This window comes from Astatotilapia calliptera, chromosome 11 (assembly GCF_964374335.1).
Source record: "Astatotilapia calliptera chromosome 11, fAstCal68.1, whole genome shotgun sequence".
Classification (NCBI taxonomy): Eukaryota; Metazoa; Chordata; class Actinopteri; order Cichliformes; family Cichlidae; genus Astatotilapia; species Astatotilapia calliptera.
The window spans coordinates 21,689,854-21,707,555 of NC_137432.1; the positions used below are offsets into that span (position 1 = coordinate 21,689,854).

General features: G+C 45.1%; 1 protein-coding gene and 3 non-coding genes across 4 annotated transcripts in view; 1 reads left to right on the forward strand and 3 right to left on the reverse strand.

Annotated features, from left to right (window-relative positions):
• The window catches only part of invs (inversin), a 46,541-nt gene extending 28,841 nt beyond the window's left edge, over positions 1-17,700 (forward strand). The window contains exons 18-19 of the mRNA XM_026183965.2: positions 16,785-16,871; positions 16,954-17,700. Of these exons, the coding sequence (XP_026039750.2) occupies positions 16,785-16,871; positions 16,954-17,069 (203 nt within the window). The 3' untranslated portion in view covers positions 17,070-17,700. The remainder of the gene's footprint in view (positions 1-16,784; positions 16,872-16,953) is intronic.
• On the reverse strand, positions 10,598-10,670 carry trnat-ugu (transfer RNA threonine (anticodon UGU)). Its single transcript has one exon. It is a non-coding gene; the product is annotated as a tRNA-Thr (tRNA).
• Positions 15,242-15,314, reverse strand: trnat-ugu (transfer RNA threonine (anticodon UGU)). The gene has a single exon. It is a non-coding gene; the product is annotated as a tRNA-Thr (tRNA).
• On the reverse strand, positions 16,506-16,578 carry trnat-ugu (transfer RNA threonine (anticodon UGU)). The gene has a single exon. It is a non-coding gene; the product is annotated as a tRNA-Thr (tRNA).
• Positions 17,701-17,702: the final 2 nt, after the last annotated feature.

The window sequence follows — 17,702 nt, forward strand, 5'->3', positions numbered from 1 at the left end:
GAGCTTTTCTTTGGCTGTCACTTTGTTGTGTCCTCACCCGTTGCCTACCGGTGGTGGTCAGAGGGCCCGGTGGCGCCAATGTCCGGCTGCCTCGCCTCTGTCAGTGCGACAGTGCCCGACGGGCAGGGCAGAGATAGATTTTGGTAGCCCGACTGGAAAAATCGCTAGCCCCGGGACGTCGGGCTAGCGATTTTGCGAGCCCTGTATCTGATTGAGGAATCACTCATCTTTGGAAAAGAGTGTTTATTACAGAGAAATGGCTCTTTCCAAAATAAAAGCTATACTATACGCTTCTTCTGGGCTATAGTCTCAGCAGCATATTAAACATATCAGGTCCCCATAAGGAGAATCCTGTGCTAACGGCTGTCCAAATGACTCGGTTAAAGTTTGTAGCATGCGTGCTTGTTGTTTTTGTCTGCTTCCACTTGTCTTTGCACTAGGATGATGTCGGCGTAAATGTGCAGTCATATTCGTTGTGTTCCCACTAGTGCTGTCAGTGTAAAAAATCTCGTTGAAATGACGTTAACGCCACAACACGGCAAATCTCCGTTAACGAGCTACCGCAGATCGCCCCGTGCGTGGGGCTGGACAGCCAACACGTTAACGAGCTAACTGCCTAACTGCGCTAACACACTAGCTCCCACCCATGTAATTGAGCATTGTGTAACCCAACTTGTGAATTATTATTAAGAATGACCGAACTCCCACTAGCCAGTATCAGAAGATCTAGGATCGGCAGGAGCCCAAGGTATAAACACCAATAAGAAGAGACCACACCACAATATACTGTTCACAAATTTGTTATATTTGACACACAGCAGCTGCAACAATGTAATGAAAAAACAATAAAATAAAATACAAAATATTTCCCCCAAAATAACAAACTAAATAAAAGTGCGCGCATACAGCTTTCTCTGAGTCAATTATATGAGTGGATAATGTCTGATAACTGATGGATCGTTGGAGCCCGTTCAGTTTGTTTAATGTTTGTCCTACCACACTCCGATGAAGGAAGAAAGTTCGTAGTCCTGCAGGTATCTGAAGCTTCAATGGGAACGAAACTTTGGCTTCAATAAAACCTTGGCAAATCCTTTTCAATTTCGGGTTGGCTCGCCATCCAGTTAACTGGAACTGTGGAATCACTGCTCCTCGATGGGGCTTGCTTCAGACTGGGTCCGTCTGTCGAGTCATCCTTTTACCAGATAACAAAAAAACCTGACCGTTGACAGGGTGAAACTCTGAACAACCAAAAACAACTGCAGCAGACTTGCTTTTAACTCCTAGCGATTCGACTTCGGGAACATTAGTTTCTCTGGCACATGGCATTATATGAACAGGAACGAAATGGCAACACAGGAAATCATGTGATCAAGGTCAACAGCAAGGGTCACTGGGAGCTCATTGCTGATTGGCCAAGTTAAATGACAACAGATAATCTTATTGGTCCACATCTTCCTTTAAACATAAAAGAAAAAAAGAAATGACTAAATTCTTTACATTATACATGAAAAAAAACTACTTTCCACTGCTCTTTTTTTCTAGCTGGGCTACAACCTCCCCCACTGAACTCATGCACGCCCCGTTGCATGGCAATGGTTGGGTAATTACTGTCTGATGGGTCTGGACAGGGCAATCTAATGGGTGATAACCCTCATCCAAAATGTCTGTAAAAGCCGTGGTTAAACCCTGGAACAGAGATTGCACCACCGCTATAAGTGGATGCCCAAGTTTCACATACTGAAGGCGTTTAGGCGGTTCTCGCTCCCTATTTGATCGTCTAGCAGAACCAGGTTGGTCTTGGCTTCCAATCAGTGTCTGGTCTACTGAGAGCTCTTCAGGAGATTCATCTGTTGGTGACTCATTTGACAATCCCATTTCAGTTCGACCTGCCGCCTCAACATCCGTAGACAGGTTTGGAGCAAGAGAAGATAACCCGGGATTCAAGTCATGATAATCACTTCCAGGTGCAATCCTTTCGGTTTCCATCTCTGCTGGTGGATTTTGGTCATCGCTCACGATTTCTGTGTCATGACAGTGACTCTCAGACACTGGAAGAGTTGCTGAATCTGGACTGTCAACAGGTAAGTTACATAACTGGTCAGTCTGTGGATTGCAGCTTGGATATCGAGCAGTAGAACCTTTAACTGAGGGACAAAATTCTGGAAGTTGTGCATCTTCCCCAGAAGACACTGATAAATAAGGGTGCGTTTCTTGATGAATGGTGACCGTAGGTATCTCAGAACTGGGGGCGTCTCTGAACCAGTAATTGGGGAAAATCTCATCCTCAGCCTCTGAGAATTGATCGGAGTCTGCAACTGGACTGAGACGTGTTGCTGGCCTGCGTCTTTGTGTCTGCCCTACAGGCTTGTCACTACTCTCGTTGGGGAGATAGCCACAAGGGAGTAATAGGTCCCTATGCAATGTCCGCAGTGGACCATCTTTCTTCTCAGGTCTCACAGTATACACTGGAAGGGATCCTGCTCTGCTTACGACTATGTAGATGGCTGCCTCCCACTTGTCTGCAATCTTGTTTTTTCCACGAATGCGGACATTTCTGACTAATACTCTGTCCCCTACCTCCAGATCTGAAATAGTCACACGCCTGTCAAATCTGGATTTATTCTTTTCTGCTATCTTGGCAGCATTTCCAGTAGCTACCTTGTAACTCTCTTGTAAGTGGGATTTCAGATTTTGCACGTACTGTGAGTGTGAAATCTGTTGCTCCTCTTTCACCGGCAGCCCAAAAGCCAAATCCACCGGCAGGCGAGGCTGGCGACCGAACATAAGCTCGTACGGTGCAAATCCAGTCACCTCATTCCTGGTGCAATTATAAGCATGAACAAGGGGCTTCACAAAATCACGCCAGTGAGACTTGTCTTTGTTTTGAAGAGTGCCTAGCATGTCCAGCAATGTGCGATTGAACCGCTCCACTGGATTTCCTCTGGGATGGTAGGGAGTAGTTCTAACCTTCTGTATGCCAGCCATCTGACAGAGCTCTTTTATTGTGCGAGACTCAAAATCAGGTCCCTGATCACTGTGCAACTTTTCTGGGAACCCGTAATGCACAATAAAATTGTCCCATAGGCACTTAGCTACTGTGCGAGCCTTTTGATTGCATGTTGGTATAGCAATTGCATACTTAGTAAAGTGATCAGTGATCACAAGGATGTCTTTAGCTCCACTTTTGTCTGGTTCGAGAGAGAGGAAGTCCATACAAACCAGTTCCAGTGGCCTTGTGGTACTGATGTTGACTAACGGTGCAGCTCTGTCAGGCAACGCCTTTCTGCGCACACATCTACCACAGGTCTTTATTTTCCTCTCTACATCCAAGGCCATTCTGGGCCAATAGAATCTGGCCCTAACGAGATCTAATGTGCGCTCAATGCCCATATGACCTATATGGTCATGCAGACTGCTCAAAACAGTCTCTCTGAGCTCTGGGGGCAGTACTAGCTGGTGAGATACCCGAGACCCGAGCTGGCGTCTCCGGTATAAGATGCCATTTATAAGCTGAAACCGACCAACCTCTCGAAGTAGGAGTGGAAGATCTGGAAGTTCACCCCTTAAAGTAGGCGGTGGGCTTACCCCATGCTCAAGTTGGGATATGACATGCCTTAGACATTGGTCAGCTCTCTGTTTATCCATCAACTCAGCCTCAGTCAGTTGAGGAATAACAGGCAATCCTCCAAACTCATCTTCTTGTCCATAGCAGTCAGGCACAGCATCAGAGGACATAGCAAGAGTTTCAACAAGAGTAACACAGCCATCCAAACTCGGATTAACAGAGCTGGCGCTATACACTGACTGTCTTTCACAAATGGCTTTCACAACCGCTTGGTTGGCTTCCTCGAGATTTTCAAGATCAGCGAGATGACCCTGAGTGAACTGGAAAATGCGCTCCCTCTCTTTCTGGGATTTCAGATCATCCACAAGAGCTCCGTGGGGTCTACGGGATAACCCATCCGCATCCCAGTTTTGCTTCCCAGGACGATACAGCAGCTTGAATGTGAACGTAGACAAAGCTGCGAGCCATCTGTAGCTCGTTGCATCAAGTTTTGCAGTCGTCAATATGTACGTCAAGGGATTGCTATCAGTGACAACAGTAAAGTGATTCCCATATAGGTAGTCACTAAACTTTTCTGTTACTGACCACTTAAGCGCCAAAAACTCTAATTTGTGCGCTGGGTATCGAGACTCGCTATGCGACAGCCCTCTGCTTGCATAGGCTATGACACGTAACTGCCCTTCCTGCTCCTGGTACAAGACAGCACCAAGGCCTGTAGTGCTAGCATCAGTGTGGAGCACATAAGGCTTTTGAGGGTCAGCGAACCCTAGGACAGGGGCAGTTGTCAGCTTTTCAATAACTGACTCAAATGCCTGCTGGCAAGCTGATGTCCAACGGTTCCCAAACGGCTCTTTGGGATGGTGATAATGCTCTTGGCTGTCTCTTGATCTACCCCTTTTGGTTGATTGAGGATAGCCCTGAGTCAGATCATTGAGGGGCTTCACAATGCTGGAATAGTCTTTTACGAACCTTCGATAATAGCCAGCGAACCCAAGAAAAGATCGCAATTCCCTGAGGGTCTGAGGAACTGGCCAAGTACGAAGGGCAGAGATTTTCTCTGGATCTGTCTCAACTCCATTTCTGGACACTATGTGTCCCAGGTACCGCACTGAGGTCTGGAAAAACACACACTTTTCAGGTGATAACTTTAATCCAAACTCTCTCAACCGAGTGAGCACCTCCAACAACCTTGTTTCATGTTCTTCCAGGGTCTTTGAGAACACTATCAAGTCGTCGAGGAAAACTAGCACCTCTTTCAAATGCATATCCCCCATGCACTTCTCCATTAATCTTTGGAATGTGCTTGGCGCATTTGTCAGGCCTTGCGGCATGCGGTTAAATTCCCAGAAGCCCAAAGGGCAGACAAAGGCCGTCTTGGGTTTATCCACTTCATCTACCTCGATTTGATAATATCCAGACTTTAGGTCAAGCACAGAAAACCACTGGGAACCAGAGAGAGCCGCGAAGGTGTCTTCAAGCTTAGGAAGCGTGTAAGCATCCTTTATTGTCTGAAGGTTGAGTTTTCTGTAGTCTATGCACAACCGGACCTGGCCATTCTTTTTACGGACTACCACAATGGGCGAAGAGAAGGGAGACTCGGACTCTCTGATTACACCTGTATCAAGAAGCTCTTGAATGTGCCTACGGACAGCCTCAATGTCTTGAGGGTGTAGCGGACGAGCACGGTGTTTGAAAGGAGCCTCGTCTGAGAGCTTGATGTGGTGAGTCACCTTGTCGGTTCTTCCAAAGTCCAAGTCATGTTGCGCAAATACATCTGGCATGTTGTTAAGGAGTCGTGTGATACGACCCTTCCACTCGGGAGGGATTGGGGACTCTCCAAAGTTGAAGTTACAATTGGCCTCTTGAGTGAGATCTGCCTTTTGCAAGTTAACCACACTCTGCTCCTTTGACAAAATACATTGGTAAGTGCTAATGTCAGCAATTTGACATTTAGCAGGAATGACAATGTCATGTTCAGATTGGTTGGTAATCACAACTGGAAGCCTAAAGGGTCGTTGTTTGGACAGGTCAACCAGACAAGTGTTCACTAGCAGACCACCAGGTAGAGAGGAACTGGAAGGCTGCTCAACAACAACTGATTGTTCATGCTGAAGACCGCTGGCAGTAGAGACACCCTCCAAAACCACTGTGGCCCCTGCTGGGACAACCTGAGAGATTCTGCCCTTCAGTTTTACAACACCATGGTGACTGACGTTAGACTGATTGTGTCTGAGTTCAAGCACCTTAATGACCGCTTTGTAGCCGTGAGGAAATGTCTTGGGATCTCCTGGATTAGCTTTGCAATAAATGTCATACAACACATCAAGTGTATTTGTCCCTATGAGTAAGTAGGACCCTGAGGTAGCTCGAACGTCAGGAACTATGAGAGCTAATGTGGGCACCTCAATAGACATACCAAGAAATTATTTTGGAAAAGTGACAGTAGTTTCAATGTAGCCCAAATAAGGTACAGCCTGTCCATTCGCCCCTTCAACCTCCAAGAGGTCATAGAGAGGCTTGATGTCCTGCACTGACATGTGTTGTTCATAAAAGGATTGGGGGATAGTAGTCACTTGCGAGCCGGTATCTAGCAGACAACTAAATGTTTTATCTTCAATTATCACTTCAGCAGTGCTCCTGGTACCAATCAGACCCTTTGGAAGCCTGAAGGATTGCTTTTCACTACTGGAGTGCTCTAGATCCACACACTTGCCTGCTTTGCTGACAATCTTTACGTCTGTGGGACGCTGCGTATGTTCTTCAGCCTCTGTCTGTCCCACAACAGAGACTGGATCTAGTTTAAAGGTGAACTGGAGTCGCTGGGACAACTTTGACTTTCCCACGCGTGCTGCCTCCTCTCCAACTGCTTCTTCTTTTCAATAACTAGTGCAGAATTTGCAGGGTTTGTACAAGAAGTGGCAATATGCCCATCTTCCCCACAGTGAAAACAATACCAAGGCCTGGGCCTGCCTGTCTGTTTTACTCCGGCTAATCGATGCACTTCTTGATGTGTGTTGTCCATTTTCGATTTACAGGTTGTCTTTTTAACCGGTTTCTTGTTGGCACGCTCACTTAGCTTTTCCTGTGATGCAAATGAGGCTAGCTGACTCTGCAAGCTAGCTATCTGCTTTTGAAGTTCCTCAATAGCTTTCGGACCACACTGTGGGCTTTCTCTTACGCCTGCACAAACACAGGAACTCTGAGCATGGACAGAAACTCGTTTTGATGAACCAATGTGCTTTTTCATCCTATCAACCTTTGCAGCTTGTCTATCTTCTTCGGTACGCAACATTAGCAAGAGCTCTGAAAATGACGGTGGACAGTTTTTCTTGTGTTCAAGTTGCAGACTGGAGAGCAATCCACTATCCCAACACCCCCTACAAAACTGCTTGAGGAGATGTTTGTCTACATCATCAGGTGGAATACCCCCCCTTTTTACTGCTAAATTTAGTGCTAGCTGTAAACGATGGAGGAAAGCTGATGGTTTCTCGCCTGGGTCCTGAAGGGTATTCATGAACTGAGCAAAAAGCTCCTCACCATCCTCTACAGCGCCGAAGGCTGAATCGAGCAACTGCAGATAGGCTACTGGGGGTGCGCTGGGACTCAAGCACTTCACCACATCAACTGCAGGTGGAAGCAAATTCTCTAAAATCTTCCTGGACACCTGCAGATGGGTCATACTGGGGTCACTTAAAAGCAGCTCAATGTGTGAGCGCCAAGTCTCATAGTCTGTCTCATTGTTAGGCCTGGGAGTTTTCCCTGAGAAGGAACGGATGCGCATTGAAGAATGGATCTGTGATCCAATGTCATCCTTCCTTAAAATATGCTCAACAACGACCTTCTGAACTTCAGGGGGATTTACATCACTAATCACTATTGAAGGCTTCTGTACACGCAAGGGTGGAACTGGAGTTGAGACACCTTGGTCACTGCTTACCCTTGAGGGACCTGAAAGCAACTGGGGCTGTGGTATTGGTGTCTCATCAACAATGCTATCATGTAAGACAGAAGGTGCCTCATCTGTATTCTCAGTTGTCTCACAGATTTGTGATATCATCTCTTTCAATACTTCCTCATAGGTTTTGCCACTGAGCTTAGCCAAGCCCTTTAATTCAGCCAAGTATGACTTCGTGACACCTTCACCCACCTTAGCAGTGTAAACGCTTGCCAAGGCCCTCACACAGTAAGAGACATTTGGTTCACCCTCTGCAACATACTTGTATGGCATAAGAGGCTCTAAAGCTTCTACAGCTGAGCCACTTGAGTACTCAACAATCAGGTTTTGATGAAACTCTGAGGTAGCATCATCCACTGGCAAAAGGGTTTTAACACCACCATACTTTTTCAAAAACTCTAAAACTTCTTCATCTTTCTCTGATTTCGTGATCCCACTCACAATAACTGCATTGGGAATTTTTACACCTGAGCGCTGGACAAAATCCATGTCAGACACAATTTCTCATTACTGATGTTTAAAAATTCTTAGGCTCCTGGCTGGCTCGCCACTTATGTAACCCAACTTGTGAATTATTATTAAGAATGACCGAACTCCCACTAGCCAGTATCAGAAGATCTAGGATCGGCAGGAGCCCAAGGTATAAACACCAATAAGAAGAGACCACACCACAATATACTGTTCACAAATTTGTTATATTTGACACACAGCAGCTGCAACAATGTAATGAAAAAACAATAAAATAAAATACAAAATATTTCCCCCAAAATAACAAACTAAATAAAAGTGCACGCATACAGCTTTCTCTGAGTCAATTATATGAGTGGATAATGTCTGATAACTGATGGATCGTTGGAGCCCGTTCAGTTTGTTTAATGTTTGTCCTACCACACTCCGATGAAGGAAGAAAGTTCGTAGTCCTGCAGGTATCTGAAGCTTCAATGGGAACGAAACTTTGGCTTCAATAAAACCTTGGCAAATCCTTTTCAATTTCGGGTTGGCTCGCCATCCAGTTAACTGGAACTGTGGAATCACTGCTCCTCGATGGGGCTTGCTTCAGACTGGGTCCGTCTGTCGAGTCATCCTTTTACCAGATAACAAAAAAACCTGACCGTTGACAGGGTGAAACTCTGAACAACCAAAAACAACTGCAGCAGACTTGCTTTTAACTCCTAGCGATTCGACTTCGGGAACATTAGTTTCTCTGGCACATGGCATTATATGAACAGGAACGAAATGGCAACACAGGAAATCATGTGATCAAGGTCAACAGCAAGGGTCACTGGGAGCTCATTGCTGATTGGCCAAGTTAAATGACAACAGATAATCTTATTGGTCCACATCTTCCTTTAAACATAAAAGAAAAAAAGAAATGACTAAATTCTTTACATTATACATGAAAAAAAACTACTTTCCACTGCTCTTTTTTTCTAGCTGGGCTACAACTGCGTGGCACATCCAACATACTGTTTTACTTTAGTCCATGACGCGCTTACCTTCAGGGTCATACTTCACATGAAAACCAAAATAGTTCCAAACGCCAGATCTGAATGAGGGTGGGGGAGGTTCAATTTGCCATGTTGCAAGGAGAGCTTAACTTCTGTCTCGCTAGCTTGCCCTGCGCTCAGTGAATCTGCATTCGACTCCTCCGCCTAGGCTGCACTGTCGAGCGCAGATCCACTGAGCGCTCAACACAGACAGCATCGTCAGAAGGAAAGTTGATAAAATAAATTAAAATTTTTGTATTGTTCGATACATATGCGTACCGAACCGAAAGCACTGTATCGAACGGTTCAATATCGATACGAGTATCGTTGCACCCCTACCATTTACGTGAAAAGGGAAAGACCATCTCTGAATCAAGGAGGGGACCTAATGGTACGTCTTTTGCCATCTTAAAATGCTGTGATTGCAGCCATTCCCCAACTCTCTGTGAATGGTACTCATGGCCATTGATCTGTGGTCTTTGATCAACGAATTGGCTTTGAACTGGTTGTTGATCAATGGGCATGACAATTTGCATATTATTGCGGATGAAAATGGATGGATGGAATAGAAGTCAATTACTGTATATAGTGACTATTAAGTCGATTATATATACCCTAGTAAGCTATAGTACTTTTTTCCTTTGGGAAGGTACCATCTGTGCAGTCTGCAATTTTGTTGAGGAAAGATGTTGAATCTATTTAATATTTCTTGAAAAATAATTGATTTCTGTGCATTTTTTTTCACACTGCATCAAATTAAGGTTGATTACGTCGATTAAGCATCATGAGGTGGAGCGTGAGGGGTGGTTCCCTATTTTTTATTTATTTATTTTTGTTGTTGCTGGGAGTTGGAACCCTATTAGTTAGGTTGCTTAATATTTACGCTAAGTACTCTTTAAAATACCAGAATAGGGAGGATGGTGTAGGTTTAAGTTTATTAGATTGATCAGTATTGCTGAACTATGAAATATTTTTTTTTGCATACAGGTATAACAGAATAGCTTTAGTGTAGTTGTTGTTTTAAACTTGAGTATGAACTTATACAAAATGCAGCAAGATATTTAAAAAAACAGTTTTGTTGATTAAAAAACACTATATCGGATTCATATCGGTATCGGCAGATATCCAAATTTATGATATCGGTATCGGTATCGGACATAAAAAAGTGGTATCGTGCCATCTCTAGTCATGTCTGGCAATCTGGGAGTTAATATTTCTAAGCACAAAATACTAACTAAATCGCTATTTCTCTCATAGTGAAACACAAAATGAATGCTATGAAAGAGAGCTTCAGGTTATGTTTTTATCCCTGGTTCTCTGAGTAGCATGAGCGAGTGTCTCACCGAACCAACCTCTTTGCTAGGGAAGTGAGGAAGAGGTGGGCTTTTTTGAATTACATCTGACGCTATGTCAGCCTATTATATAGGAAGGCCTATATAACATGGGCATCATTTAGCTAACAGTAAAGGCTGTTGATCCAAATCGTGGCAAGCTGTGGCGAGTTGATCTGAGTAGGTTCTAAAGGAAAAGGGGCTTATGTGTCCACCTAAAGGAGGACGGGGGGGTATGTACAGGACAAAAACATTTACCAGGCCCCAGCGAGATTTGAACTCGCGACCCCTGGTTTACAAGACCAGTGCTCTAACCACTGAGCTATAGGGCCTTTGCTGAAGTAACACCCATGGATACACTACATATAGACAATCAGACCATTGCACAAGCATGGGTGTGAACTGAACTTGATCAACCAGTTAAAGGAGTGCTCTTACAAGGGTGTTTTGTAAAATGCACCTTGGCAGCAGTGGCCCTGCTCATGGAAAAGGCTTTCGGTTAGTCACATATTCGACGACAGGCTGGTGGCAGCCCCCAACTACCAGGGGGTGGCTTGTCAGTGAAATGCTCTTATACACCACCCGGGGAATTTGGGCTTTCAGATAAACGTGGAAGAGAGTAGTCTAAGGAGCTTGGAAAGAAAAGCGTCTGGACTTCTTTAAGTTGCTTGAAGATGTTTCACCTCTCATCCAAATGGTGGAGAGTCCCAGATTTAAACCCAGTGGGTCCCCCAAAGAGGGACAAAGGACCCCCTGATGATCCTCTACCTAGTAAAAGAGAGTACATTGAGACCATCTACTTTCATAGGGCTCAGGTCTAGACTTCTCCGGGTGAGAGCATTTCTATCTTAAGGCCATACAGCCATCCCTAGCACAGTTTCACAGAGGCAACACAAGTTAGCCTCAAACAGTGCAAGAGGCTGCTAGGCCTGATAGCTTAGCAGCTGTAGCTTCCTCTGTAGTGACGATGCCACTGGACATGAGACTTCACAGGTGGGAGCTTCTTCCCTGTGATGTACTACTGGGGACAGTTGTCTTCTTAACAGGCATGTCTGGCAATCCGGGAATTAGTATTTGTCCCCCTAGTGTGACACAAAATGCAAAACATAACCCCGGTTCTAAAGTAGTACTCGTCAGGCTAGGACTCCGCAGTCTATTTACACCTACAGACCAGTGGACACTCTTTCAATGATGAGGATGTACACATCCTGGACAGGTAGGAATGCTGGTTTGAACGGAGAGTCAAGGAGGCCACTTACTAGGGGTGCAACGATACACAAAATTCACGGTTCGGTTCGATACTTTGGTGTCACGGTTCGATATTTTTTCGATACAAAAAAAAAGTTCATGCCTTTTTAACTTGTCATTTATTAAATTTTCACGGCACATTCCGCACCACATCTCTGTGCGTTCATCATTTGTTTGAAGCCAGCTCACCTCCTGCAACTACTTTTCCGAGAATACGTGCTTCTTTTGTGGTTCGGACTCCTTTTGACATTTCTTTGGAGGTGGAGGAACATCACAGTAATTGCTTAAAGGAGCTTCTTCGACATCTTTAAGAGTTCTAAACAAATGTCTGTCCTCCTCCTGAAAATCTTATGTACGCAAACACGCGTTGCAACTTCTTATCTTGTGCGCGTTTTTTATTTTGACAGCGAATGCGCACCTGCAGACCACTTATGTGCAGCCCTGGTTATTTAGCTTGTCATATTGCAGCCACAGAAATTCTTTGTCCATGAAACCATAAAGCTGCACTTTCTTTTTGCCTTATAGTCTGATTTGTCATAACTTTTCCGTTTTGTGGTGAGCTTTTCTTTGGCTGTCACTTTGTTGTGTCCTCACCCGTTGCCTACCGGTGGTGGTCAGAGGGCCCGGTGGCGCCAATGTCCGGCTGCCTCGCCTCTGTCAGTGCGACAGTGCCCGACGGGCAGGGCAGAGATAGATTTTGGTAGCCCGACTGGAAAAATCGCTAGCCCCGGGACGTCGGGCTAGCGATTTTGCGAGCCCTGTATCTGATTGAGGAATCACTCATCTTTGGAAAAGAGTGTTTATTACAGAGAAATGGCTCTTTCCAAAATAAAAGCTATACTATACGCTTCTTCTGCAAGTTTTAGATATCACCCTGGGTCAACACACCTGAATCAAATGATTAGTTCATTACCAGGCCTCTGGAGAACTTGAAGACATATTGAGGAGGTAATTTAGTCATTTAAATCAGCTGTGTTACATCAAGGATACATCTAAAGTCTGTAGGACACCGGCCCTTCAGGCCTGGAGTTGGACACCCCTGCTTTAAGGGATCCCAAAAGGTTGATTCTGTTCACCTGGACGTAGCGTTTTCAATGGGAGAAACGTTTCGTCACTCATCCAAGTGACTTCTTCAGTCTCAGCTGGCTGCAGGTTTCCCCAACCTTATAAACGGTACTTTGCACAATAACTGAAACCAGCCCGCTGAATGAACAATGAGATGTGAGGTCAGTTCCTTGATCATTAATATGCAAATTGTCATGACCATTGATCAACAACCACTGATCAAAGCCCACTGATCAAAGACCATTGATCAACTTACTTGTCTTGCATCGGAAACCATAGCAAAATACAGAGAGTGTCCCTAGCAGCCATAAGAGAGAAGGATGCCACACCGAGGATGTGGACAAGTAGGTGAAAGATTTGTCTGACATACAACTCACCCAAGCAGCGAAAATCATCCTTACAAAAAGGTTGAACTTTGCTGTTATGCTGAAACAAATCCACGAGTTGAACTGATCACAGCCACAGAAACAGAAATTTCAAACAACAATGTTGTAGATGTGGAAGCAGAGCAACCAGGGATGAAAGTTTAGGCCTGTCTCAGCAATGCAAATCCCCAAGCATCCAACATCAGGATGGAGGAGAGGAAGGCACTCACACCACTTAGTAATGACAACAACATAATCATCCTTCCGGCAGACAAGGGTAGGTGCACAGTCTTGCTAAAATCAGAAAGACTATCGTGAGAAAATGTTGTCACTGTTCAGTGACAAAAATACTTATGAGCCCCTGAAACGAGACCCAGGAAGTGGTTACAGGAAGAGGGTGATAGATTGTCTGAAGCAGTTAGAATAAGACAATGCTATTGACCGGACCTCATACCACAGGCTATACCCAGGGGAATCTACACCAAGTCTGTATGGTTTACCGAAGATACATAAACACGGTGTACCTTTAAGACCAATTGTCTGTATGATCAACTCGGTCACCTATAATATTTCTAAGTTTCTGGCTTCGATCCTCAACCCATTGGGGTAGGCAGCTCTGAACACCACACCCAGAACACCTTGGGTTTTGTTTAAAAGGTGAGAGATGACCATCTACACTGCAGACTTCTCTCACAACTTCACCCAGTACTTCTTGCAGAAATTCGCTGACGACTCTGCAATAGTTGACCTCATCACTGATGGGGACCACAAGGGTTACAGAGAACTGAGCCAAGGCTTTGTGAACTGGTGCCAGCAGAACTACCTCCAGATCAACACTAGAAAAACCAAGGAGCTGGTGGTAGACTTCCGCAGGCACAAACATCCTCCACTGCAACCACTAAACATCCAAGGTATGGACCTGTAGACAGCTACAGGTACCTTGGTGTTCATCTAAACAATAAACTGGACTGGACTCACAATTCAAATGCTCTCTACAGAAAAGGGAAGAGCAGGCTGTACCTGCTCAGGTCTTTTGGAGTGAAGGTCCCACTCCTGAAGACCTTCTAGGACTCTGTGTTTACCTCAGCCAACTTTTACAGTGTGGTCTGCTGGGGCAACAGGTTGGCCTTCTTAGACTGGGAGATTTCCATCAGTAATGGGGGACATTTAAAAGCTAATGTGTACTGTAAACCTGTGCATACGGATCAGTATTTAAGTTCTGACTCTCATCATCCACTGGAGCACAAACTGGGTGTCATCAGGACGCTACACCATAGAGCGAACACCATCCCTACAGACACAGCAGCCACGGAAGCAGAAGACCAGCAGGTCAAGAAGGCCCTGAGTAAATGTGGTTATCCCAGCTGGACATTTATCAGAAATCTTCAGGAGAGAAGGACAACTGATGCCTAAGCAAAAACACGTAGTGATCCCCTATGTTTCAGGAGTATCAGAACTGTTGCTACATTGCTACGTCCAGATGAACAGAATCAACCTTTTGAGATTTAATTACCTGGATGATTAAGAATGCATCAGGACTCTTTTTAAGGGAGTTTCTGTCCAGGCGATGTGTGCAGCTGCATCCTGGGCCTCACCTCACACATTTGCTAGATTTTACAGGCTAGATATAACAGCACCTAACCAGGCATATTCAGTCCTCAGTGCATGTTCTTCACAGCTGGGAGCTTCTTCCCTGTGAAGTACTACTGGGGACAGTTGTCTTCTAAACATGCATGTCTGGCAATCCGGGAGTTAGTATTTGTCCCCCTAGTGTGACACAAAATGAATGCTATGAAAGAGAACTTAAGGTTATGTCTATAACCCCGGTTCTATGAGTAGTATGAGCGAGTGTTTCACCAGACCACCCTCTTTGCTAGGGAAGTGAGGAAAAGGTGGGCTTGTTTTGAATTACATCTGATGCTATGTCAGCCTATTATATAGGGAGGCCCTAGCCTCTCCTGACATGGGCATCACTTAGCCAGCCTGTAAGGGCTCACAGACCGAGCAGCAGGTATACAGTGACCTCGACGTCCACCTTTGCTGTAGCGTTTGTTACGCATACCAATTACGTCATGGGATGCTCAGCCGAGTTGCTATAATGACAACAACGCACTTTCTGTGGTACTTGATTGTAATGAAAAACCAGTCGTTCCGAGTTGATCTGAGTAGGTTCTAATGGAAAAGGGGCTTATGTGTCCACCTAGAGGAGGACCAAAACATTTACTAGGCCCCAGCGAGATTTGAACTCGCGACCCCTGGTTTACAAGACCAGTGCTCTAACCACTGAGCTATAGGGCCTTTGCTGACATAACACCCATGGATACACTACATAAAGACAACCGTAGCATAGCTCAAGTGTGGGTGTGGACTCTGAACTTGATCAAACAGTTAAAGGAGTGCCCAGGGCTTTAGTATCCAACACTAGCTGCCTTGTGTTCAGAGACCATTCACATTGCATTGCTGGAAACCTTAATTTCACCCACACTTTACTGTGGGACGTTTTTTTCCACATCCTCATATATCCCCCCACACAGAAAGTATCTAAAATTTGCTTTCCAGGAGATAGCATATGAGTTTGTGGTCCTGCCTTTTGGCCTCTCACAAGGGTGTTTGTAAAATGCACCGAGGCAGCAGTGGCCCTGCTCGGGGAAAAGGCTTTCGGGTAGCCACATACTTCAACGACTGACTGGTGGCAGACCCCAACTGCCTCCAGTCAGTGTGGAAAAGAGCACGTTGAGACCAACTCAACGCACTACTTTCATAGGGCTCAGGCCTAGACGTCTCTGGGTGAGAGCATTTCTGTCCTCAAAGAGAACATTGGCCATACAGTCATCCCTAGCACTGTTTCGCAGAGACAACCCAAGTTATCCTCAAACAGTCCCAGAGGCTGCTAGCTTCCTTTGTAGTGATGATGCCACTGAACATGGGACTTTCAGAAGTGGGTAGGATCACAGGGACTAGACCCTCACTGTGACGGCCACCATCATGTGAGAGTCTCTCCAGACTGTTCATTTGTGCTCCACGAGTGTAAGAAACAAGATTTCCTGTCTCAGATTGTTACCGTGGGGATGGTTTCAGCCAAGAAGGTAAAATTTCTGTGCTTGAAGATAGCTCTATTGATTATTTTAGCTTCAGCTACGTTTGTAGGAGAAATCCACGCTCTTTCAGTGTAGAGGTTGTGAAATGAGTTCTCCCCAAATAGGTATGCCACAGTGGCTGCATACCTTGTTTCCAGTCTGTGCTCTGCGTATCCATATGGACAGAACCCAGAGTTTTAGACAAAGTGACCAGCTGTTTGTAGCTTGCGCTAAACCACATATAGAAAAGCCTGTGCCTAAAGAGCGCCTTTTCCACTGGATAGTTGGAGCAATTTCCCTGGCCTATTCTAGTAGGGGTCTTAAGCCTCTTGCTGGCTTGTGTGCAGATTCCACTAAGGGTCTGGCAACCTTGGTCCTGTAAAAAAATATTTACAGGACCAAAAAGTTTGCTAGGCCCCAGTGAGATTTGAACTCACGACCCCTGGTTTACAAGACCAGTGCTCTAACCACTGAGCTATAGGGCCTTTGCTGAAGTAACACCCATGGATACACTACATAAAGACAACCGGACAACAGAACAAGCAAGGGTGCGAGCCCTGGACTAGATCAACCAGTTAAAGGAGCGCCCCAGGCTTTGGTATCCAACATCAACTACCTGTGTTCAGAAACCATTCACATTATGTAGCTGGACAGCTTAATTTCATCAGCTCTTTACTTTACTGCCCTTTAGGCAACTCAAAGTCCAGACGAGGGCGTTCATTTCGGGACTCTCAGTCTCAGCTGCTCTTGGACATCCCTCAACGCACCCAGAGCCAGTGTAAGTGCCTGTGCACACAAACACACCTTTATTTATCAAGTACAAGTTTCTACAAAAGTTATTAAATGCTTGTCTTTTTTAGTGAGCGGTATAGACTGTGTGCCTTTGACTGACACCATGAATCAAGCCAAGCTCTACTCTTACCACCTGAGACCACATAGCGCAGGACAGGGGACACGAGGCCGGGGAAAACATTGAAAAACCACACACACACACACACACACACACACACACACACACACACACACACACACACACACACACACACACACACACACACACACACACACACACCATGTTCTTTGATGTTTTCTCAGCTGGCTGATAGTCTTGCCTCTATAGAATTACTCTACGCATTGTTCACTCAATGTGCCAAGTTTTCTAAAATTAAGCCATATGACATCAGAGCCATGACCTCACAGGGTGGGGTTAAGTCTACAGAAAATGGTGTGTGTAAAAGATAACCTTTCATCCATTGTGGAAGGAACACATACACACTCCATCTCCCTCCTTCTCCGTTGCTGTCGCACACACACTGAGATAACCTTTCCTCCCGTTGTGGAGAATGAGGCAGTCTATCAACAGCCAGTCATAGAGATAGCCCACCTGCAGCCACCGAGACACACACACACACACACACACACACACACACACACACACACACACACACACACACACACACACACACACACACACACACTCTAGTCTTTGCTGTTCTTTTTTATTTGCACAGAACAATCTTTATTATGTACTTTTATAAATATATACTGGATGTTTTAAAATGTGTTATTAAAAAAAATGTGAAAAATAAAAACTAAAACAAAAGAAAGA